The sequence below is a fragment of the Populus euphratica genome, unplaced genomic scaffold, assembly GCF_000495115.2.
Source record: "Populus euphratica unplaced genomic scaffold, PopEup_1.0 scaffold528.1, whole genome shotgun sequence".
Classification (NCBI taxonomy): domain Eukaryota; kingdom Viridiplantae; phylum Streptophyta; class Magnoliopsida; order Malpighiales; family Salicaceae; genus Populus; species Populus euphratica.
This window is the reverse complement of record NW_011500078.1, coordinates 151,359-174,147: the sequence shown is the minus strand read 5'-3', so window position 1 is coordinate 174,147 and position 22,789 is coordinate 151,359. Positions and strand designations below refer to the sequence as shown.

General features: G+C 34.6%; 3 protein-coding genes across 9 annotated transcripts; 1 reads left to right on the top strand and 2 right to left on the bottom strand.

Moving 5' to 3' along the window:
• Positions 1-6,808: 6,808 nt before the first annotated feature.
• Positions 6,809-12,172, top strand: LOC105108707 (serine/threonine-protein kinase MPS1-like). 2 transcript variants are annotated; one of them, XM_011003125.1, is made up of 6 exons: positions 6,809-7,176; positions 7,489-7,887; positions 8,110-9,053; positions 9,361-9,561; positions 10,060-10,221; positions 11,310-12,172. In XM_011003125.1, the coding sequence occupies exons 1-6, from the start codon at positions 7,011-7,013 to the stop codon at positions 11,877-11,879; spliced, it is 2,442 nt and encodes an 813-aa protein (XP_011001427.1). In that variant the 5' UTR covers positions 6,809-7,010; the 3' UTR covers positions 11,880-12,172. The 2 variants fall into 2 exon arrangements, with proteins under 2 accessions (XP_011001427.1, XP_011001426.1); XM_011003124.1 differs by having other exon boundaries at positions 8,041-9,053.
• A 706-nt stretch (positions 12,173-12,878) lies between these two features.
• Positions 12,879-15,795, bottom strand: LOC105108706 (uncharacterized). 3 transcript variants are annotated; one of them, XM_011003120.1, is made up of 7 exons: positions 15,625-15,792; positions 15,160-15,337; positions 14,982-15,067; positions 13,991-14,734; positions 13,625-13,846; positions 13,404-13,528; positions 12,879-13,319 (listed from the first exon to the last, which is right to left on the bottom strand). In XM_011003120.1, the coding sequence occupies exons 2-7, from the start codon at positions 15,214-15,216 to the stop codon at positions 13,231-13,233; spliced, it is 1,323 nt and encodes a 440-aa protein (XP_011001422.1). In that variant the 5' UTR covers positions 15,217-15,337; positions 15,625-15,792; the 3' UTR covers positions 12,879-13,230. The 3 variants fall into 3 exon arrangements, with proteins under 3 accessions (XP_011001422.1, XP_011001424.1, XP_011001423.1); XM_011003122.1 differs by lacking the exon at positions 15,160-15,337 and having other exon boundaries at positions 14,982-15,114; positions 15,625-15,795; XM_011003121.1 differs by lacking the exon at positions 15,160-15,337.
• A 497-nt stretch (positions 15,796-16,292) lies between these two features.
• LOC105108705 (histone-lysine N-methyltransferase ASHR1-like) lies at positions 16,293-22,302 on the bottom strand. 4 transcript variants are annotated; one of them, XM_011003116.1, is made up of 14 exons: positions 22,016-22,302; positions 21,718-21,863; positions 21,489-21,623; positions 21,330-21,384; positions 21,126-21,244; positions 20,570-20,691; positions 20,412-20,493; positions 19,047-19,151; positions 18,657-18,747; positions 18,460-18,576; positions 18,168-18,274; positions 17,972-18,041; positions 17,472-17,535; positions 16,293-16,801 (listed from the first exon to the last, which is right to left on the bottom strand). In XM_011003116.1, exons 1-14 carry the CDS (start codon positions 22,113-22,115, stop codon positions 16,639-16,641), a joined length of 1,476 nt encoding a protein of 491 aa, XP_011001418.1. In that variant the 5' UTR covers positions 22,116-22,302; the 3' UTR covers positions 16,293-16,638. The 4 variants fall into 4 exon arrangements, with proteins under 4 accessions (XP_011001418.1, XP_011001419.1, XP_011001420.1 ...); XM_011003117.1 differs by having other exon boundaries at positions 18,460-18,579; positions 18,657-18,741; XM_011003118.1 differs by having other exon boundaries at positions 18,460-18,579; positions 20,570-20,658.
• Positions 22,303-22,789: the final 487 nt, after the last annotated feature.

Genomic DNA, 22,789 nt, shown 5'->3' with positions numbered 1-22,789 from the left:
ATATATATATATATATATATATATATATATATATATATATATATAGGAAGCCGTATCATATGAAACTACATGCATCATGCATGTTGATACATGGAATAAGGTTATTTGATATATGAATACTAGTTAATTAAATATTTATGTTAATATTTCCTTTCACTTAGTCTGTCTTGGAAGTACAAAATTGATAGTAAACAACATGCTTATCTATTTATCAATATTTCTTTTCTATTAGTCTAAAAAGTATATCGATCATTAACTCGTCAAATTCATGAAGATTTGAGCTTAGCTAACTGAACTCAAATATATTAAATTTAACAGTTTATCAAATCCATGTTCAATTGAGTTACCATCTCATTATATTATAGGTTTGGGCTCTTCCAAAACATAGAAATATTGAATAAAGAATATTAACTTATAATATATTGCTTGGCTACAATAGGAAATTCTTGCTGTAACTCCATTTAGGTGTATTGATGGTGAGAGAACGGGGCAAGAATTTATAAGATTGAACTGAAGTTTCAACTGCTATAAGAACCCTTTTTTAATTTTTAATGGGTCACCAGTCAAGTTCATGATGAATTTCATTTCAAATTTAGATTGAAATTTTATATTAGATTTAGGCTTTTCATGATTGCATATTGCAATGAGATATTTGAATTTCGTTGTTTTATACTCTTTTACAAGAACAAGTTTCCCATCAAAATAATGAATCCTTTGATATTTAAATTAATAAATTAGATAAGAGAAATAATATACAATTAAAAAAGTCAAAGCTTAAGAGAGTATATGTTTGAAAATTATGTGATTGTATTTGGTGTTGTGTTATGAACTATCTAGATACCTTATGACTCGAGATATTTATACATCTCATCATATAAAATCACATTATAGAGTGAGAAGTTGCATATACTTGTATAAAGTCATGATGAGAACAATTGTGTAAGCACCATACAAATGGGTTAGCGGATGTAAGTGATTGGCAAGACAAGTTGCCATTGTATTAATAAGGTTGTGCCATATTTATATAATTATTAATGAAAAAACTAGACATTATAGTGATTCTTTAAAGGTCGTAATACTTTATTGTGGTGTATGTGCCAACATTGGCTCTTTAAAAATTAGCTTAGGATTTGAGTAGAGGCTCACAACTTAATACACACACACACGCACATCTTGTATCATTTAATTTTTTATAAAATAAATATTTATTATTAGAAATTTGTTAAAAAAATAGTTCAAGTGTTTAGACTTAGTGGCCCAATGAGCCTAAGCCTTTTAAAATTAGCTTAAGCACATGGGCTGTTAGCACATGCTTGCACAACTAGACCTTTATTGATTTTTATTTTGAATTGGATGGATGATGCCATGTCCACCTAATTTTGCTTTGAAAAAAAGAAGCATATAACACATTGTTTCTATGCCCATATTTCAAACTCTATAAAGGTGATTGAAAATTGAGCTATGCAATCTTTTTTTTTCATTGCAAAACTTAAATTTTAACTTATTTCCATATAAAAACACAAGAAAAACACTTATAACCTCAAAGAATTAATTTCTTAATGGAAAAAAAAACCCTAAATTGATTTTAAAAAATCAAACTAACAAAAATATCTTGCAGCCCTGATTTGTGTTTGTTGGAAGCAAACAACACTCCAATGATACTTCTCTCATCAAGAGAAACAATATAATACCAAATTTGACCTTTTTTATGAATAGAGTCAGGAAAATCGATCTCTTTCTTTCTTCTTCTTTATTTTCCAAAGACTCTCTCTCTCTCTCTCTCTCTCTCTCCTCTCACAAACTTAGGAATTAAAATATGAATAAAATCAAGTTTTGTACTAAATTGTATAATTTTCAAACTAAAAGGATCAAAATAGAAATTAGAAAAAAATCTCAAGGCTAGAAGGTATTGGCATTGTGTTTTTTTAATGGACTTCTATTTTACCAAATTTTTAAATTTGATCCCTTCACTTTTATTTTTCATAAAAAAAAAAGTTGAATTCTTCTTTGAAAAATCGAGGACAACCCATGTGAAAACTTGATAAATTATAATTTGAACAAAATCAATAAAATACTGAATATATTAAATAAAAGGTTTTAAGGTATTGTAAATGGATACAATAGAATAAAAAATAAGGTGTTGTGGTGTAAATTAAGTAAAAAGAAGAATTGAAGGACAAAAATATAAATAAGAGTTAATGAGGGCCAATGTGTAAATATATAAATAAAAACTAGACCATAAATGTTTCAATTTTTTCTCTTGATCGATAGTTTGAAACAAAGAGAGGGGGGGGAATTATGTGATTTTTTCTACTTAAGTTCTTGTGGATTTCACCAATAAAAGTGAGTAATTAGAATGATTAACTTAGTTAAATATTAAGAGGTGGTGATTTTAAGGTAATGAGTGCTTTGGAAGAAGAAATTCATGCTACGGTTTGAAGAAGGAGAAGAAAACTTGATTTTTCTTATATTTTTTCCTTCAATCCCTATCAAAGTGAGGTAAATAACATGCTTCAAGTAATTTATTCCTCTAATTTTATGTTTGATAAAGGATTATATAAAATTATGATTATGTAAAATTATGGGTTTATGTTATAAATTATAAAAATAATGCAAATTATGATTGAACCATCTTAGAAAGCATGAATTATGATTGAGTAAGTGTTTAATTTTAAATAAAAGAAACAAAATTATTTCCCCTTTTTTTATTGAACTTTCATCCAAAAGAGAAAAAATATAAAGGGTTTAAGGTTTTAATACAGTTGTTTAGAAAATATAGGAAGATATATAGGTTTATAATTGTTATTATGTGAAATGAGTAAGAATTTTTCAAAGAAAAAAGAAAAATCTTCACTTTCTTTCTTAGGTTAAATTCGGCTAAAAAAAAAAGAAAATTAGAAAATTTAGTTTTGATAATATTATTAAGAAATCTTACCAAATTGAAGATAATTGATGTTGATAGGTTAAATTGAATAATTACTTTTGTAAAAAAAATAAAATGAAATGAATAAATAATTTAAAAAAGAGTTTTATCCTTCTCGAATTAAAAGTTTAATTAAACTTAATTAAGGGTATTGAATTTAATCAATAAATATGTAATTGGCATTAGAATTTTATCATTTCAAATGAACAAACAATGATGTAGTAATTGTGTGGTACACAGGAGACTATAAGACTTAATAAGCAACAAGGACTTAATAAGCAACAAGGGGCTTCTTTACAAGCATAAACACTATATAGATGTTTGACACTTTAAAGTAATTAAATAACTTATTTGTAAATGATTGTAGAAGAAATTTTCATAGATTGAAATTTTAATATAAAGTTAAAAAAAAATAGAGACAAAATAATGTCCTATTAAATGGACGAGTTGAGAAGATTATTTCCTGATTACTAGAAATAATATCTTATTGAGTGAATGAGTCAATAAAATTATTTTCTGGTTATTAGAAATAATATCCTAATGAATGGACATGTTAAGAGAATTAACTTTTGGGTTAATGAGATAATTACTCAGTGTAATAGATAAATTATAAAATTTAATCAATTAAAATTAAAGTTCAATATGTGAGTTTGTTGGACACACTCCTGATATTTTCTGTAAATTTATCTCTTTATCTGGAAAAGAATTTATGACATTATTAAATTACTAAAGATAAGAGAATTCATTCAATGATGCGATGATTACTTCAGTGTACATTAATAGTTAGTTCTTAATCAATTATTTATTAAAATATGCAATTTTAATCATGTTTAAAGTGATCATGTTTTTAGGTGCATTACACCCTTGAACCGTAAAGTAGATGTGTGGATGAATGATTTTGTTAAGTGATTGATGTAATTGGAAGAACTAATATTTTGTTGTAATATGCTTTTATGTTTAAGAATTACAATGTTTAACTTATTAACTTATATATGATGTAATTTATGATGTTATTATTAAGTTGAATTATAGTTGATTGTATACATATTTTGAGCATAATTACTTTTTTTTTAAAAAAAAAATAATGCATGCTATAAATTAACTAGCTTTTAAAAATTATTTTATAGAAAATAAAAATGAGATATTAATATATGTTTGAATTTTGAAAGTCCAGATGATGAGACAAATATTATGATTGATGTTATAGGTTGAGAAATAATTGAGTCAATAACTTGATTTTGAAAGAATACATATGAAACTCTCCCAGGATTGATAAAAAAAAAAGGTTTAATAAATTTTTGACTTATACCAGGATGATTCACATGAAAAAGGGTGCAATGACATGACAAGGATTTAAGGAGAGGCAAGGAAGACTGCAATGATAGGACAAGGGTTTAAGAAGAGACAAAGAAAGGATTCATTAAAGGATATTATCTCTCATATGCCATTAGAGCTTCAATAGTCGAGATTAAGAGAGTCGATTGGACTTAATTTTGAAACTAATTTGAGGCAGACTAAGGGGTTACAACTTGAGAGTTCAGACCAGCAAAGATGAGTCATACCCCCAACTACGACATCAGCACTTGCAACAATCCCTATATTATATGTTGACCCTTTGTTCATAACTCAGATACTGAGAGTAGTGATTAAGGCAATGCCTAGTACCTCAACCTTGATAATCCCAATAGCTTTGACAATACAAACAACTCCAATGGCTACAACAAAAGCTGATAGTTTGGTTATATTAGTGCGGATAATAAAAAAATATAAGATAACTTGGGTGTGAGTCCTTTTTAGAGGAACTAAATGCCAAGATAGCAAGTAGGTAGCTTCGTATAGTTGGATCAAATACATGGAACAGAGGGCTTGCGAGTGAACTATGTGCTCATTTGCTTTCTAATCAAACATGATCTTGGTGGGATACAGTGAGGTTGAGGAGACCCGTGGGATCTTGGACTTGGACTGAGTTTAAAGCACAATTTGAACATTAGTTTTACTCCTCCTATCATCAAAAAATTAAGAAGCAAGAATTCCTGTCGTAAAACAGGGAGGCATGTCTATACTTGATTATGAGAGGAGGTTCCATGACCTCTCCATGTTTGCCTCGTATTATACTCCTAATGAGCAATATAGGGTGGAAAGGTTGAAAAATAAATTGCAGCAAGAAATGAGATAAATGTCGATTGCATTTAAGTTCGAGACGACTAGAGACCTTGTTAAAGTAGCGAAGGTCGTAGAAGCTTATATGAAAAGGAGCTAACAAGGCCAATATAGTCTAGGTAAACAAAATGATACATAGTACATCCTTAGCACACCTTTTATTTTTTTTTTTAAAAAAAGGAATGTACAGTCAATTTAAAAAGGTGGGGGAAGACAGTCAAACCTCAGAGATAATTTTTTTAGAGGAGAGCCAAAATAGTGAATAATTACTTATATTTTTTTTCACAGAAGTGCTAAAGGAGACTGAAGATGCTGCTTGAACACAACCCTCCCTGTTTTTTAAGTGTCAACCTCTTTTACTTATTTTTTTATATTCTTAAAAAAATCAAACTAATATTTATTTATATTAATTATTATAACAAAATCAGGGTAAAAAGTCCAAAAAATGATAATTCATGAAATTTTAAGTCTAAGGATGGAGTATTTTTATTGTGCATGAAAATTGAAAATGATAACAAAAACCCTTCAATGTAAACTTTTTTATTTTATTTTATGTTAAATGCAATACATTCATTTTTAAATTGCAAAGATCAATCCATCATCAACATTTACTAATGCCATCTTACCCTAATAGTAAGATCAGCATTTTTAATAGAAAAGATGAAATGATAAAAATAGAAGAATATGTCTACTCACACGCTATAGTGTTCTTGCTTTGGTTTGTATTCACTCCAATTATATTTACGTGTGGTAAGGACTCTTCACTCGAGGTATCCTACATTCTTGGGCTTAGCATGGAAGCAGTGGCTCTCCAACTACAGGATTGCCTGGGTACTCGGAGAGAAGGGCTCCTTCACTAGGCAAAAAGGTTAATGCCCAATCTAAAAGTACTTATCCGGAATGCCCAGCAAAATGATTGATCTAACACAAGTAGCCAGGTTTTGTCATAATGATCTCACTCGTAATATTGCCCACTTCCTCGGGGAAATTTGTGCCGCCGTAGCTGCAAAGAAGAATTCAGCTGGATACAGCAGAATTGAAGAGGACAAGCTGTTAGAAAAAAAAAAAAAGGATAGAAATTTGGAGATGAGATGCAAAATATTCGAACCAAACTGCTCAGATTGTTCTGTATAGAGTCTTGCTTCTCCTGCAAGCCCACAGCGGCAGCAGTTAAAAAGAGGAGGGAATTTCTCAGAGTCTCGAGATAGGATTTCGAGATAGTATTGAGCTCAAAAGGGCCAATTGTTACTCCAATGAACAATATGAAGGCTCAACTTGCCCGATTCTATTTCCTCTATGGTTTTGAGCCTGTCCAGTCCTGAAATGCAATGGATCTTGCTTTGCTTGTACAAAAACTCCTTTTAAGACAAAATCACGGACTCTGCCCATGTTCTTACAAAATATGATGTGGCATCTCATTGTATACAATTTTTTCTAAATTATAAAATATGAATCTTACGATCACATTATATTTACAATATATTTTAAATTCCAAATTAACTATTTAGATTTTTCATTTAGCATTTGCCATAAAAATACTCTTAGGGGTTTGGAGAAAGCTTTTGGGTTTTCCCCTTAGAAATCCACGTGTTAGAAAGCCCAGTATTAATATTAGCCTTAGGTGGTTTATAGATGAGAAAAGGTTAGGGGCCCAATAAAGGCCCAAATGCAGAATTGAGTCGAGAGCGCCAACAAGTCATTTCGAAACTTAAGACGCTCCTCTCCCCCCCTGTCTGTGCTGGCTTTGGCAGGATTGGAAGAGCGAGTGTGGTTGGTTCCACTCTCTGTTTGACACACGAACACCCGCACTCCAAAGTTCTCATGGACATCACACAAACACTAATTTCCACAAATTAAAATCTTCATTTTGCTCTTTTACTTCCGAAATCACCCCTCTCCTTGACGGAAATGCTGTTCAGATCCGGTCATGAACAGGGAGGCTAACCTTCCGGTCCCATCTGCACCTCCGCAAAGAAATCTCTTTCGTCCCGTCACCAACGCCGCAGACACGACGTCTTCCTCCTCCTCATCCTCCTCCCCGCCGGACTTTCTCCGGCATGTCCAAGCCGCCTTCAAGCGCCACCGCCCCCTTGGTACCACCGCAACTCTCCATCGATAACTTTTTTTGTGCTTTGTGTCTCTCTAGACTTTTCTTTTACTAAGAAATTCTGAAAGCTACTGCTCAACTTTGGCACATTTGTTTATTTGTTGTCATTTACTAAAAAGCTAAATGAAGGCTTAATCCAGGAATCCTGATTACCATGTCTGTTGGTGATTCTATTATTAAAATGGAATTAACTTCTTCAATATGGATTCTTTTTTATTTGTTTTGAAAACTGTGAACTTAATGCTTTAAAAAATGAAATAACTGTTGAAGCTCTAAATGATTGATATGCTCGTTTTAGGAATAATGCAGACGAGTAATAGCACAAAGCCTAGACGTACGTTAATTCCAAAACGTGAAGCGTCAAGAACTGTAGCTTCAAATGTGGGTCCAACCACAGGCACGAAGAGCTCTCAAGATGTTGTTCCATTGAGTAACTCAAATTTGCCAAAAAAGAATCCAGTTACTGTTATCAGGGAAAGCCATGAAGATGCGTCAATCACACCTCCTTCGTTTCCTGGAACAATCACGAATACGTTTGATGAGAGTTTCAATCCCTTTGATGCACAGAGAGAGCAGCCAAAATCTGCTATCGATACTAAAGAGAATAATCCGATGCCCTTGACATGCATAGAATCTCAACTCGTTGAGGGTAAGAGAAAAGTCCAGTTTTCGACAGTGAACAACACCATTTCCCAGGGTAAGATGCTGTTCCTTGCTGTTTTGAGTTGTGGTTTGAAAGTTGGTTTTGCTGGATTAGTTGTTTGTCTGTCATCTAATTCGTGATGCTGTGACAGAAGTTTCTAAATTTTTTGCTCTAGAAATATATGCTCTGTTATCTTCTAACATGCAGGGGCCGATAATGGAATGGCCACTGGATTGGAGAACTTAACTTCTCATATGGGTTCACTTGCATTGACAGAAATGGAATGGGATGTGAGCAATCAAGTAGAGGTGTCAAATGTGATCAATGACGAAACAAAGCAGCAGAACATGGAATCAGATCTCACTTTGAGGTCTGATGGAGCTGTACCATCACTGGCAAAGAGAACAATGGTTATTCAGAATCAGTTGCATCAATTGAGGAACTTTTTAAGCCAACCAGCCACTCAATCTTCTGTTGTTGGACCATCTTGTGCTACCACAACATCTGTTCATTCTACTTCAGCACCCATGCTTAACTCGATGACATATTGCTCTCGTGAGAGTGGTTCTCAAGCTGCAGTCGAACCTTTGAGGGATTCTAATGCAAATTCTCATAAGTTTACTCCAGGGAATTTGGAGCAGCTGTCACATCCTTCATTGAAGGACACAAGTGACATGCTAATTGACCTGAGAGCCGCTGCAACCGGGCCCTCTACCTCTGCTATCCATTCCCAATTTAAGGACCTGCCTAAGGAGCAACAGGGAGGTGTGCCTGAAGTAAGTAACATTGCAAACAATCCTTCACTTGTTGTTGAGAGGTCCACTAAGGATATTGAACCAGCAGATGATGGTGCTGATGTACAATCTCAGCCTCCAGTGTCCAAAAACCCATCTTCAGATGTGAAGTTGGAGCCTCCTAAACATGAAAAACACGAAAAAGTTTCAAGTAGTAAAGGTGCATCAGTGCCTCGAAAAAGGAATCTTGACCCTGATTTGTTCTTTAAAGTTAATGGGAAGCTCTATCAAAGGCTTGGTAAGATAGGAAGTGGAGGAAGCAGTGAGGTTCACAAAGTCATTTCATCAGACTGCACAATCTACGCACTTAAGAAAATCAAGCTCAAGGGTCGTGATTATGGAACTGCATATGGTTTTTGTCAGGAAATTCTTTATCTAAACAAATTAAAGGGGAAGAACAACATTATACAGTTAATAGATTATGAGGTATTCACTTACAGCCTTAAAAGAATCATGCACTAATCTCCATGATTGGGCAGTATTTTTGCAATTCTTATTATCAAGTTCTCTCTGTTTGTCCAATTTACACGAACTCGATACTTTGTGGTTGCAACATAGGTGCTTTGAGATATCATTACAGAAGATGATAAATCTTGTCTCGGAATAATATATCTTCTATACTTGAGCTTGGTGTTCCTTTTTCTTCTCATCAGAATCCATATTTCCAAGGCATGGCATCTATTCTTGCTTTATTTTTGTCTAGTCGATCCCTAATAGTCTCTTTTGGATTTAGGTGACAGATAAAACTTTGCTCCACGAAGTCATGAGTGGCTCTGTAAATAATAAAGATGGAATAGTCAAAGATGATGGGTGTATATACATGGTCCTTGAATACGGGGAAATTGATTTGGCTCACATGCTGTCCCAGAAATGGAAGGAGATGGATAGCTCCAACCAGACGATAGATGAGAATTGGCTTAGATTTTATTGGCAGGTCTTTGGGCTATACCTTATTTTGCTTCATAGTTGCAGTTTGGTTATAGCAACATTCTATAGCTTTTTCTCATAGTAAGCTTGATAGCTATAGCTACTAATCTACATATTAGTGTCTATTGCTAGAAGGAAGTCATTGTAGACAGGGGGGGACAATGTTTCTTTGTTTCAATGAAGGATTGTAATGGTGCCTCTGCTCTCATTCTTGAGACTTGGTCTGCATCATGGCGTGGGTACTGGATAGGTTTCTAATGTTGGCATGATGTTGATTAGTGGCATTGTTTGGATTTCCATCTTTCTCTCATATTTTGCATCGAAGGGTATTGGCATGGATGAAGAAACACATTTGTTTTATATCACTGATGTAACATTGTTTTCACAGTATACTATCAAGTAGCAAATTTACATCGTCTTCAAAACACGCATTACTTGTTGGTCTTGTTCATAGTTAATTAAACGGCAACGGGGATTGACATTGTTTTGTTCAAATATTTTGCAGCAAATACTTCAAGCTGTCAATACCATACATGAGGAACGTATCGTGCACTCTGACCTGAAACCTGCTAATTTTCTTCTTGTCAAAGGTTCTCTAAAGTTGATTGATTTTGGGATCGCCAAAGCCATAATGAGTGACACTACTAACATTCAAAGGGATTCACAGGTAGATTTTACTTATCCCTCACATTTAGTTGTCCAAACTAGAACCTGTTTCTTCGCTTAAAATTAGTTTTTATTTGTTTACTTAGTAGTTTAGAATTGTTTTTTAATGATTAATAATGTCATAAAAAATAAGTTGAAAAATATTTTCTAGTGTTTGACTATACCATGAAAAATAAGATAAAAAATATTTTTAATTTTTTTCAAGTTTATTAAAAGAATAACGGTTAAATTTAATAAATAAAAAAATTAAAAGAAAAAAATTCATAAATTATTTTTAAAAAATAAATAACATTTAAAATAATAAAAACTAAATTTGACAGAAAAAATAAATAAAAAGATGATGAAATTAAAAAAAATATTTTATAAATTATTTTAAAAAAAATAAATAACAATTAAAAGAATAAATATTAAATTTAATAAATAAAAAATTTCAATTAAGAAAAGGATAAGAGAAAAAAATAATAATAAAAAAATGAGGATCAAAGTTATAAAAATCAAATTCTAAATGATAAAATTGAAAAAAAAATATTCAAAACAAAATATATAAAAATTAAAAACTAAATTTGATATGATCATTAAATAGCAAGATATTTTTTAATTTTTTTGCTATTTTTGCAAATGTTTGCCATCCAAAATAAAAGAAAAAAAATATTTTTTTAAAAATCAAATTATATTTTTTTTAATTAAAAGATATTTTTTATTCACTAAATTTTTTTAATGGTAAACAAACAAAAAAAAAATAGAAAGTGATTTTATTAGAATGCTTATTTCACCTTGTTGCCCATCCATGTCTGACCACTTGTTGCCACTTCAGAATCTCTTTTGTTCTGAATATTTTTGGATAAAGAGAAACCTGTGAAAAATACGATTGCCTGCCAGTGGAAGGCTTTCTGCGTTCAGTCAATCTACGCAGGGTGAATCGGTACCCAAGGAACCCCTAAAAGGGCTGCTGTCCGAATGGTATACAAAAGCGACGAAGTTGCTTTGACTACAGAAAGGAGGGGATTGCTTATATGTCAAATTTAGCTTATTTCAAAGGTTTTTTAGTTGGTACTATTTTGCTTAGTGGTTCATATTCTGTTTCTGCAGGTAGGTACCCTAAGCTACATGTCTCCAGAGGCATTCATGTGCAATGAGAGTGATACTAATGGAAAAACCATAAAGTGTGGTCGGCCATCAGATATTTGGTCCCTCGGCTGTATCCTCTACCAAATGGTGTATGGAAGAACCCCTTTTTCTGCGTACAAAACATTTTGGGCCAAGTTCAAAGTTATAACGGATTCAAACCATGAGATAACTTATGAGCCAGTTTCCAATCCATGGCTTCTTGATCTTATGAAACGATGCTTGGCTTGGGAGAGGAACGAGAGATGGAGGATCCCTCAATTACTCCAACATCCTTTTCTTGTGCCACCAGTACCGACTCAACAATCTGCATCTCAGAATCAAGGTTGTGAACTGCTTCAACTTGTTGCAGAAACTTGTGGCAGTGACCAAGAAGCTTCTATGCTGTGCCATGAGCTCCAACAATTACTTAACCCAGGCACCCTCGTATCCGAGTCATTAACATCACGAGACCAACAATGCAAGTTGCTCTCCCAGATGTCTAAGCTTTGTTTTCAGCTCCGGGAATGTTTAGCAAAGTCAGAGAGATTTTAGGAATAGTTCCAGGTGTATAAATCCATGTTTGAGGTAGGCAGTCAACTCCGGGAAGCTCTTCTCTTCGGGGAATATGAGAAATCAAGGCCGTCCTACCCTTTATAAGGTGTAATCATCCCTGTTGTTTTATTTTGACTTCGAACAGTTGTATTGAACTCCAATTCTTTACTTGTATGTATCTCCTTTACGGGCCCGATGAATACACGCAGTGTGACATTGGATGTAATCTTTCACATATACTTTGAGCAGCATGCATGACTTGATTCTCGGCTTAACTGGAATAGTCGTTTCTCGTGGATCTTCTAAGACATTTTGCAACACATTGGCTAGGTCAACAACGAGCAAGTAACGATAATATATAAACTTTTAAGTGGTTAGCCGGCTGTTCCCTTGTCACACAATTTTTGCATCCTACAATTGATTGATTGTGGAAGGCCCTGGAAAAAAACGAGAGCCAGTTGTGAGCTCCATGATTACCATGTAGCCAGAGGTGAAATACGAACTATGGAATGTTAACTGAATGCTTCCGTGAAGTCCCCTAATAAAGGCGTACCCGAAAATCTTGGTATCCCTAGCATTATTCTTGGTCAATAACAACATGGTTGTAGATGTTCAATGTTCGAAGGGAAACAGGGATGATAAAAATTACAGTTTATGAAAAAAGAGGGTAAGAACACCCTGAAGCTTGGAGCATAGACTCCCAGTTTTGAGCTTGTGAACCGGGCAGGGAACTTCAAAAACGAATGGCAGAATCTAGGCGTAGCGTGACTGATCGGCAGAATCTTTTTCTTTTTCTTTTCTTTTCTTTTTTTTTTTTCCTGAAAGGATTATAGCGGTAGGATCCAGTTCGCAGACTGGAATAAACCGACATTTCTTTTCATCCATTCAAGGCATGTAGTACATCAGCTATTTATTTATGATCCCCACTGAAAAAACAATAATAAAAAGAGAGAGGATAAAGGAGGAGACACAATGAGATGCCTCGTGTAAGAGAATCGCAAGCTTTAAACGACAAATAACAACTTTCATTTTCATATTTGTATAGGCGACAGTGAGGCATCTGTGTCAAAATTCATCTCTGCCAATCACAGCAGCATATAAAGATGCAAAATCCATAACCACAGCCCCAACTCTCAAAATTGGACAACTTTCCCGTGGTAATATTTCCCACGTGCCCATTTCTTTCCTTTATAACACAATGATATAAGACTTGATCCATGAAAAGATTGCTGGAATTTTCGAAGCATGTCTTCTCTGCATCATGCTAATTACCTTCCAGCATTCCTTGCCTACGGAGACATGATATAGTTCTGATCAGTCTGAACTGCCTCTACCCATCATTTTACAAAGTCTAAGCTGTAGCATGCTCTCTTCTACATGAATAGTGAGAATGCTTGTGTCTACCGAACAACCCCCACAGATAATACTTTCCCCGATATCCTGCAAAAAGATCATTCAAGCATTCATTCAGTTCAATGAGAAGAGAGACAGACAAATATAACACGTAATGGCAGCAAAGCTTACTCCAGTTCTGCAAAGGTAATTGAAGAGATGTAAAGACCAATAATTCTACATGCTCAAGAACGGCTTTCAAGGCAAGGTCTTGTTCAATTATATTATCTACTAACTCATCAAAGGCTCGTTCATCTCTGCAGCAATTGAAGAGAGGGAAAAATGTTTCAAGAAATTAAAACAGGATATAACTCATCTAAGGTCTTGTTCAATTATATTGTCAGAAATGGAACCTCTCTTTTTCCGGGAAGAAATAAAGGCCAATATCTTCAGCTGTTACATCTGAAGTACCAAACTTTTTCGGAAACACTTCATGCCTAGGAAGCATTTCTATAGAAACACATCCTGGCAACAAACTAGCTGTCTCACGAACTTTTGGGGATGCTTGGTTAGATGTATAGGCCACCAGTCCATTCATAACATCAAAATTTCCATCTTTGATGGTAAAATTTCCCCTGCCAAATTTGCAAAGAGAATATGTTAAATGCTCTGTACAAGTTAAAGAATACACCTACCCCACCACAAAAAAAAAAAGAAGGAAAACACCCAAAGGAAGGAAAGGAACATGACAAAATAAAAAGAGAACCCGATTTTCTTACCTCCATATGGGATCAAGAATTGGCTGTGCATTGGTGTTGAAATCCCGATCTAAAATTTTTGGCAGGTCAGCAGTGCTATTTTGAGAGGCCTCTTTTTCAATACAATTTACAGCTTCATTTGAGCCACCCCCAACATCCAGAATCAATCTATTCTGATCACTTAAGTTCTGATCCTGTGCACAACTCTCACTGCCAGACAGTGTATTCATCTTCTCCTCAAAAGGTTGCTGTACATTAACATGGGAATCACGGTCTGAAATTTTGGGCAGATCACTCTTGCCATTTTGAAATGAATCTCTTTCAACAGTTAATACCTCTTCATTCGAGCCACCCCTATCTTCTACAATCATTATACCATGTTCTCTCGTTTTTTGATGCTCATCAGAGCTCTCACCCCGGGCCAGTGTTCTCCTTTTGTCCTTATGAAGGTGAGAACAGTCCGATTCTTGATCATTTGAGTTAGTCAAGCAAACCCTTTTAGCTGCCTCTGCCTCTGCCTCAGCAGATTGCAAAGAGGGACCCCTTTTTAGTCTCTCTACCTTTCTCAGAGCTTTCAAGAATGCATCTGATGCCTTCCATTTCTGTTTTCTTACAATTTTAACTGCTTGATCACTCGTTAATAATTGGGTATAACTAGAACTGTCCACGGTATTATTATGTCCGCCATCATTCCCAGATAAACAAAACCAACACGTCCAAACCACATCCTCATCAAAATCCTTGGGAACAACATCTAAGCAGTAGCTGAATAATATAAAAAGGGAAGCACAGAAGTTACTAAAAATACACAGATGATTTCGTGTAGAGTCACAACATAAGTAATAAGCAGCAGCAGTGATGATATTCAATTTATGCCAATTCTTTCCTTCTATTTTGGTTGCTTCATTTCTGGGTCTCAAATTGGCATCAAGTTTAGACAGTAAGACATTTAGAGCTACCAAAAATCAATCTAATCATACAATCAAATAAAGGCAGACAGGAGGAAACTTACGTGTGTTCAGCAACAACTTTACACTTTACACAGTAATTTAGAGCCTCCGGATAGCCACGATCACCGCACTTTTGACAAACTGTATTCTGCAGCAAGTCAACAAACATATCAAACAACTGAGCCGCAACATTGCCTTTACACAACAACAAAAAAAATGCTGAGATAATCATTGCTTAACGTTGCACTCGTTTAAGGCAGGCAGGTCGGCGAGACTATCTTGCCCTAAAATGTCCATAGAGCAGGTCTCTTAAGGTTAGCTTGCCCTAAAATGACTCCAGGAAGCCAGAATCCCGCATCGTATTAAGGTGAAGTACTTGTGTGTCATGATACGACATGGGCATGGTATCTCGTACGATCTAAAAAAGAGAAAACTCAGTTTGATAATTATTGCGGTGGGAAGGCTTGCAATCCATTTAGTTATAATACAGAGATGGTGGTTTTGTAAAATCTAGAAACACAAGGGAAGCCAGATCCAGTCCAAAGAGAAAGAACGAGTAGGATTGGCTATATGTAATCAAATCCATATGAAAAAAAAAATAATAATAATAATCATTGAAAGAGCGGGATTAGGATGTAACCAAAAGGTAAAGCAAGGAAAGACGAGAAGAATGATGACTCAAAAAGGTAAAACTAAGAAAATTACCATCGAATGTTTCTCCACAGGAACCACTTGCATTTGCCTTGTTGCTTAAGAGATTGAAAGAGAGGATTTGGGTTGTCAGCCCATCTGATCCGAGTCTTATCAACTGATGCTCATCCATTCTCTTGAAAATTCTAAGATCACAAGGGAAAAAAAAAACAAAAAACCACCATAAAATCCATTCTCTTTTCGCCACTCTCTCCAACATGTTTATTTTTGTATTTAAAAAAAATTAATTTTTATTTTTTTACTTTAAAATATCTTTTTAAAATTAATTTAAAATATCAAAAATAAATTTTTAAAAAATATTATTTTAATATTTTTTCAAATAAAAAAACTTAAAAAATAATTACTTAGCTCTTAAACAATCCATTGCTCTTAAGTCACCCAGCCGCTGAGATAAAGAGCGTATTTCACGCGCTCGGCAGGGGGCGCTGACGTCCCAGACAATGAAGCGATTGGCGCTTGGAAAAGTAAAATCACAATGATGCCTCCATGGAATATGAAAATGACTAGTCAATTCGGATGATCTTGCAACTTTAAATTAATAGATGATCAGACGTCAACTCATCTTCCTTTGATTGGATTCTAGTTCTAGTATGGATTTTCGAACATTAAATTTGAGTTCGGATTTCATTAGAAATTCAAGTGGTTGTTAAGTAATGCAGGCATGCATTCAAAGATTTTAGCATTCACGCAGTAATTTAAAGCTCTAATAACCTGTTTAATATTATGATAAATATTATTTTTAAAATTATTTTTTACATCAAAATCTCCAGTGAGTCAAAACATTAGATGAGGGCTGGCCAGCAAAGAAGAGAGTTAAATCAAATTGAGTGCAGCAACGCAAGTTGTTGGCAGAGAAATGGACAAATGGCTCTCAGATGCAAAGTTGATGTAAGAGATTACGTATAAAGCAGAGCTGTGCGATCAAGGTAAATCCGCTTCTCAAAATATGACTGAACAGAGCACACAGAATCATTAAGAACAAGCTCATCGAGCAAAGATAGCAGCACGCTACTCATCTTTCGATGAAAGATTGTAAGAAGCCTCAGCATGTGCTTCGTCCAACTTCATCACGAGTTCTTTCATGAAGGGACTGTTTGTCCCATGAGTAATTCGAAGTATATCCACAGCCCTAGTCAGTGACTTGATAGCATCTTCTGTGTAACCAAGCAACCTGTAACACAAATAACAGTAGTTCAGTGCATCTGAGCCAGTGACAACAACAGCAACTACTAGTCTAAACTCCACAAGTGTGGTGCCATTGAAGATATTTCTCAAAAAAGTATGAGTATTCTTTGACGTGATTCTCTCTTGTTTGTACATGGGCATGGGGTGCAGCAGTTAAATTATGCACAACAAGATTTCTTCACTATATCTTGATTACGCCAAACACAGTCCATTCAGTTCTTGGTTTCTAGCATACAAAAAGCGAAGAGATTCCATGAATCATTGCCTAGTACAGGATCAGAAGTCAGACAGCAAGAAAATTTCAAAAAGAAATGAGAAGCATGTGCCAATCTTAATCGGCCCCATTTCTTATGCCAAATTACAATATCTGTCGCCTACAGTATTGAATTGTTAAACTGGTAATTGATTTTGGTCATCCATTACTAAAAGGGTTAAGCTAAAGAAGATTGCGATACACAATCTGCCGGACGAAGACAGTGTGCCGGTCACTGTAACTGTAAGTTCTACGTGCCCAAAAACGACTTTGAACCTCAAAGCCATATTTCTGACAAGATAGGATTGTCAAAGCATGTAAAAAATGAATCAAGAAAAGGGAGGGGGGGAAGGGGTTCGAATTATAATAATAGAATCTAAGAGGTATAAGGGAAAAAACTAACCACTCGATTTTGCCACAGGTATAATACTGCAACCCAAGCAAAGGATGAAGCTCTGGATACACTCCTGCAATAGGACAGGGAACAAAGTTTAGGATGTCAGCAGTAATCCAACTTCAGCTCTGCAACTCGAAAATGGAAAAAGATGGGTTACATGGACAGAAGGACCCTGTGTAAAAGAAATAAACCTGATATCAAAGCACTACAATATGATTGTAAGAAACTAGTCAACCAACAATGAGTACCTCAGAGTATCCAGGTCCAAGCACAGAATATAAGAGCTATGTTTCTGAATTAAGCTTTAATTTTTTTGCTAGCTTTCAAGGCTGGCGTAGATAGTTTTACAAAATATTGAAGCTTGAGTTTCCAAGGCTTAAAGGAACAAGCCTTCATGTTACCTTATTAGACAAAAGTATCCCATTTCCATTTTTAAAAGCCAGAGAATAATTAAAATAAGCTTTAATATATTTGCTATCCAGAACTCCAATTGACAAATGGCATACTTTGATATCCAGTAATGGTCAATCTGCAATATGCCAGAGCTTCTCTCCAATCTCCTAGCTCCATCAAAATCTGAAAAGCCAAATAACACATTTCAGCACAAGCATTTATTTAACATTTACACAAATTGCTTCAAACACAGAACTCAATGTTGGTAAGAGAACAATCATTAAAAAGAAAACACACCTAAGGAAATACCTTCAGAAGTTCTTCTTGAGTTCGCATCAAACTAATTGAAAAAGGATGGCACAGCTCCATTTGAAGTTTCTCAATCATCTTATATATAGAAATCACTTCCTTGTGATCTAAACTTAGTTAAATATCAAACTCTTGTTTAATTTTGTCAAATGTAAATGGAAGTATCGTTTCAACAAAGAAAAAACAAAACAAAACATAGCAATGGAAAGGTGAGAAGTAAATCCATAATGTAAAGGTGAGAAGCAAATCCATGTAACCAAATGGAAAATAAAGAATTACATGAAAAGGATACTTCCAGGGGAAGTAGACTTAAGTTTCTTGTCTGAAATTGCTGTTATTTCACATACAATCCTTTTTACCTCTTCCTTGCTCCTAAGAAGGCCACAAGTTTGGCATGTAAATCCTTTGTCTTCTGCCATACCCAAAAAGAAAAGAATTAAAAAACGGTGAAGCTCGTATGATTGACATGACAACAATATAATCATATACCAGAATCACGTAGCAAAAAACCATTGCATCTATCATCTTTGCATCTGTAGCCTTCCAGAATCGCATTTTCTTGGATATCATCATGCTGACCCTTCAACAGTATGCAAAAATTATTAGCTGGCAACAAATGTTTGTGTATGTGTGTTCATGCATATGGTGGAGCCTCTTATTTTCAGATTATCACAAGTCCGCTTTAAAAACAGATTTCATTACAGAAATCACTTAGATTTATCAAAGAGGAGTAAAAAATCAGAAGAATTTGATATGCCATTTCCTCATAATATTTTTTCCATGCAAAATATTTTATGAGGGAAAGATGAAGACAAGCCTAGCATACTTTACACATGCACGTGTCTGCTGCATTCTTATAAATTTAGGCCAGGAGGGTACCACTTTGATGCAGCGGGTACATGTGCAAGTGAAAAAGTACTGTTCTTTGAGAGCCTTTTGCCGAGTCATAGTGCTTCCAGCAGTGTCTATGTAAGCTATCGACACCTTAAAAGAAAAACATAACAAATAACATTAGAATCACATCAATAAAGTATTTAAGAATTTAGAGACAATTTGCATTCTAATGCCAATTTACACCATAGCTAAATGTTCCAAGCAACATGTTTTCCAGAAAACAGCAGAAGCAGATAAAAGGAGGGTTTAAAGATACAATAAAGTTCATTGAAGCTTCAAAGAAGCTAATCCTAACCAGCAGGTAACAACTCCTAGCATCCTGTGTCAAGGAACCATCATTTTTTTTTTTTCCATATAGACATCATAATAGGCATTGCTCAACCAACCTGACAAAAGTTGTCACTGCCACTGCTTCAGATATTGGTAAAAGAAAATGTGAAGTCGCTTTCTGGAAGTCTATATGGTTTCAAACCTCAAATGGTTTATGTGCCTTGTGAGCAGTCCAATACAAATCCAGAGGAACTAACAAACATGCAAATAAGATGCAGGTTTATCTTATTCATAATTTTATCAAAGGTGATGAACAGACTATAATGATGTAGTGTTTGCTCAAGAGAGGAAAAGAAGTGAAATTTAGATCCTCAAAAAAAACCTTCCAGCAATTCCCAACAAAATTGCATGGATTCATTTCCCTCGTTCCTATAACTAGATATTTGTGTGTCCTTTGCAGACCAAATTATTCCTATTTGTGCAAGAAAGAACTATGAATTCCTATATTTTTAATACCTTCATAATCAGAAGTATTTTTCCTCTCAAACATGCTTTCCCTCCTAACCACACAATTTCAGTCTTGATATGTCCTCTAACATGACTAATAAATTGCTGCTGCCTGTTGTCTAAGGTCTTACAACGTCTTCAGCATGGTTCTGTATTCAGAATTAAGTCCCAATCCAAATCTTGAATCCCAAATTTTGCATCGGATGTATTTTCAATATCCACCCATATTCATCTCTGCGTTACTGACAATAACAGTCCCTTTGAAGCAACTGGTCACTAGCAAATGCTTAGAGTTTTTTAACATATAAACTGGTGCAGAACAGGAATTTTTTTTTTATATATAAATAAAACAGGATTAAAATCCCTGAGACTACACTGTGATGAACAATTAAAACAACTATATATTAGAATAACCCATTCACAGCTCTAGCATTTTCTAAGCCTTGGGTTTCCCAATAAATTTTTACATGATCATCAAACAAGTAGGCCTGGGCAAACCCAACTAATCAGTTACCTCTTACAGTTCTTCAACTAATGTACAAAGTACAATGATTAATAGAAAGCACAACTTACCTCTGCTCCTTCTGGTATATGCTCTACAGCTCGAACAACAGATGACTTTCCCTCAAATATCAACACGGCATTGGGCAAGCAGCTGCAAGCACCAGAATGAATTGGCAAACCAACAACTAGGAAAGATGACAAGTTCACAGTATTTCACTAATAATTACCTGTGGTTGATAATGGATACAATAGGATAGAGTCCTGTGCCTACAGGTCTGAGTTCACAGTCACAAATGGTATGGGCATTGCATGCCAGCTGCATTTCATTGTGGAGGATCAGATGCCAAAACTAAGTATCAGAAAAGGATTCAAATGGAGGTTTGTCTCAGTGCATTACATAGAATCAGTTTCCATTTCAACTGCAATCCGCATGAAAATAAAACATAGGATCACTTTTTTTATGAATCCTGTGCACTTCTACATGAGATTTTGTTGAGCATTATGAATTAAAAGCTGAACTTAAAACAACCCTTAAATTCTTAAATAATGCATGAAATACATGCAAAAGTTCCCAAAACAACGTTGCACTGTCCCTGCTGTTTCGCACAAGGGAAGCGTATGATAGGGAATATGAAACTGCAGACGAAACACATTTAAGAAAGCTTGCAACTACTCCTAGCATATAAATCAGCTGAACAGTGGGAGTGCTTGCTGAAACAGCTTTAGGTGATAGTGGTTACCAACTACAAGTTACTAATGTGCAGCATAAAATAAGTTGGGGACCTTGGAGAAGTTCTCGGCAATCTCTTTTAAGTTGATCTCAGGCCATTGAAGAATCAAGTGGACCAGGTTGGCCATCTGTGCATATAGCACCAGCTGCTTCTCATCAAGTTCCTTCAAGTCTTCACCAAATATAAGGTTAAACAAAACAAGCATTTTAAGCAACCACAACATTGAGGAAATGAACTACACAAGATGAGTGGATACGCGACACCAATGACTCCACGAAATTGTAACTGTCTGTAACACCAGTAGGGATGAACTGGCAGTCAAAACAATTAAATTTGTAAGTGCACAGGCCAAAGACAAGAGCCCAGTGAGCAGGTATGTGATGAACAATAAACCAGAAATTGATAAAGTAATTACCATCTCGTTTTGCAATTCTCTACGAAGGTAAAGTCTAACCATCAAACGAATAGAAGGCGTAACAGCCTTTCGCTTCTCCTTCTCAAGCCGAGAGAGAGCACTGCATTCAAGTCGATGCAACTTCCACTCTGATTTCTGAAAATTACACACAAACACCGTTGTTCAATACACAGTTTTCTCATTTTAAAGGAAGAAAAAAAGAAATTGTGTGCTGAGATTTTTGAAACACCTGGCATGTGCTTCCACAGTACCACACAACTTGACAAGCCGAGCATTTCTTGAGGTTCTCTGATGCAAAACATCCATCACATCTCGAGACAGTAGAGGAGTTGTTTGGTACACAGACATAGGGCTCTTGCCTTAAAATCACTTCTCCTGCGAATACAAATGGCCAATTTAATTTACAGATGAAAAGATATTGAGCGTTGAATTGGCTTCGCTTCAAGAAACTAAAGCAATTTCCTATCAGATAGCTATTGAGTTCTTGGGCTTGTCAAGTGCATGATAAATAAATGAGGAAGAGAGACCTGGATGGAAATTCTTGGTGGTGAGCAGACATCGTCCTTTCTCCGGAAGATTAGACACAGCTAATCCACCATCTCTAACAACATTTTGCAATTCCTCCATGGATAGATAGATAGATTACTCAGGCTGGACTAGCCTCGCCTCTCCTCTCCCCTCCCCTCCACTCGCATCTAGTAGAGTACAACTCTAGGGCAGACTGAAGAGTCTAGACGGTTCCCCATATTTTGAATTTAACTTGACCTTGCCTTCCTCCAATTTTTGCATTCCAGAAAGTTGGGTTAAGATATTGTTTTGAAACTCAACTCTATAATTAACCGGTATTATGATCGGGGCAAGTCAGGTAGTTAATATGAGTCAATTCAAACAAAAAAAAAACTAATACAATATTTATAGAAAATACCTACAAAGTTACAATTACAATTCAATATTTATATAAATTAAATTTAAATTTTAAACTAACAATATAAATTTAATTTAATATACAAAATATAAATCAAATATAAATTTTAAAATATTTAAAATAAAATATCCAAAAACATAAATTTTAAATTAAAAACACATCCATTTTTTTAAATAAATATATTAAGTTAAACCAACAACATCAATTTAATTTAATATTCAAAACACAAACCAAATATAAAATTCTAAAATATTTAAAATAAAACATCTAAAAATATAAATTATAAATCAACAAGACATTCCCTTTGATTAAATGAACATATTAAGTTCTTCAGTGTCTATAGGAGCAAAATTAAATCAAATATTGATGGAATTGA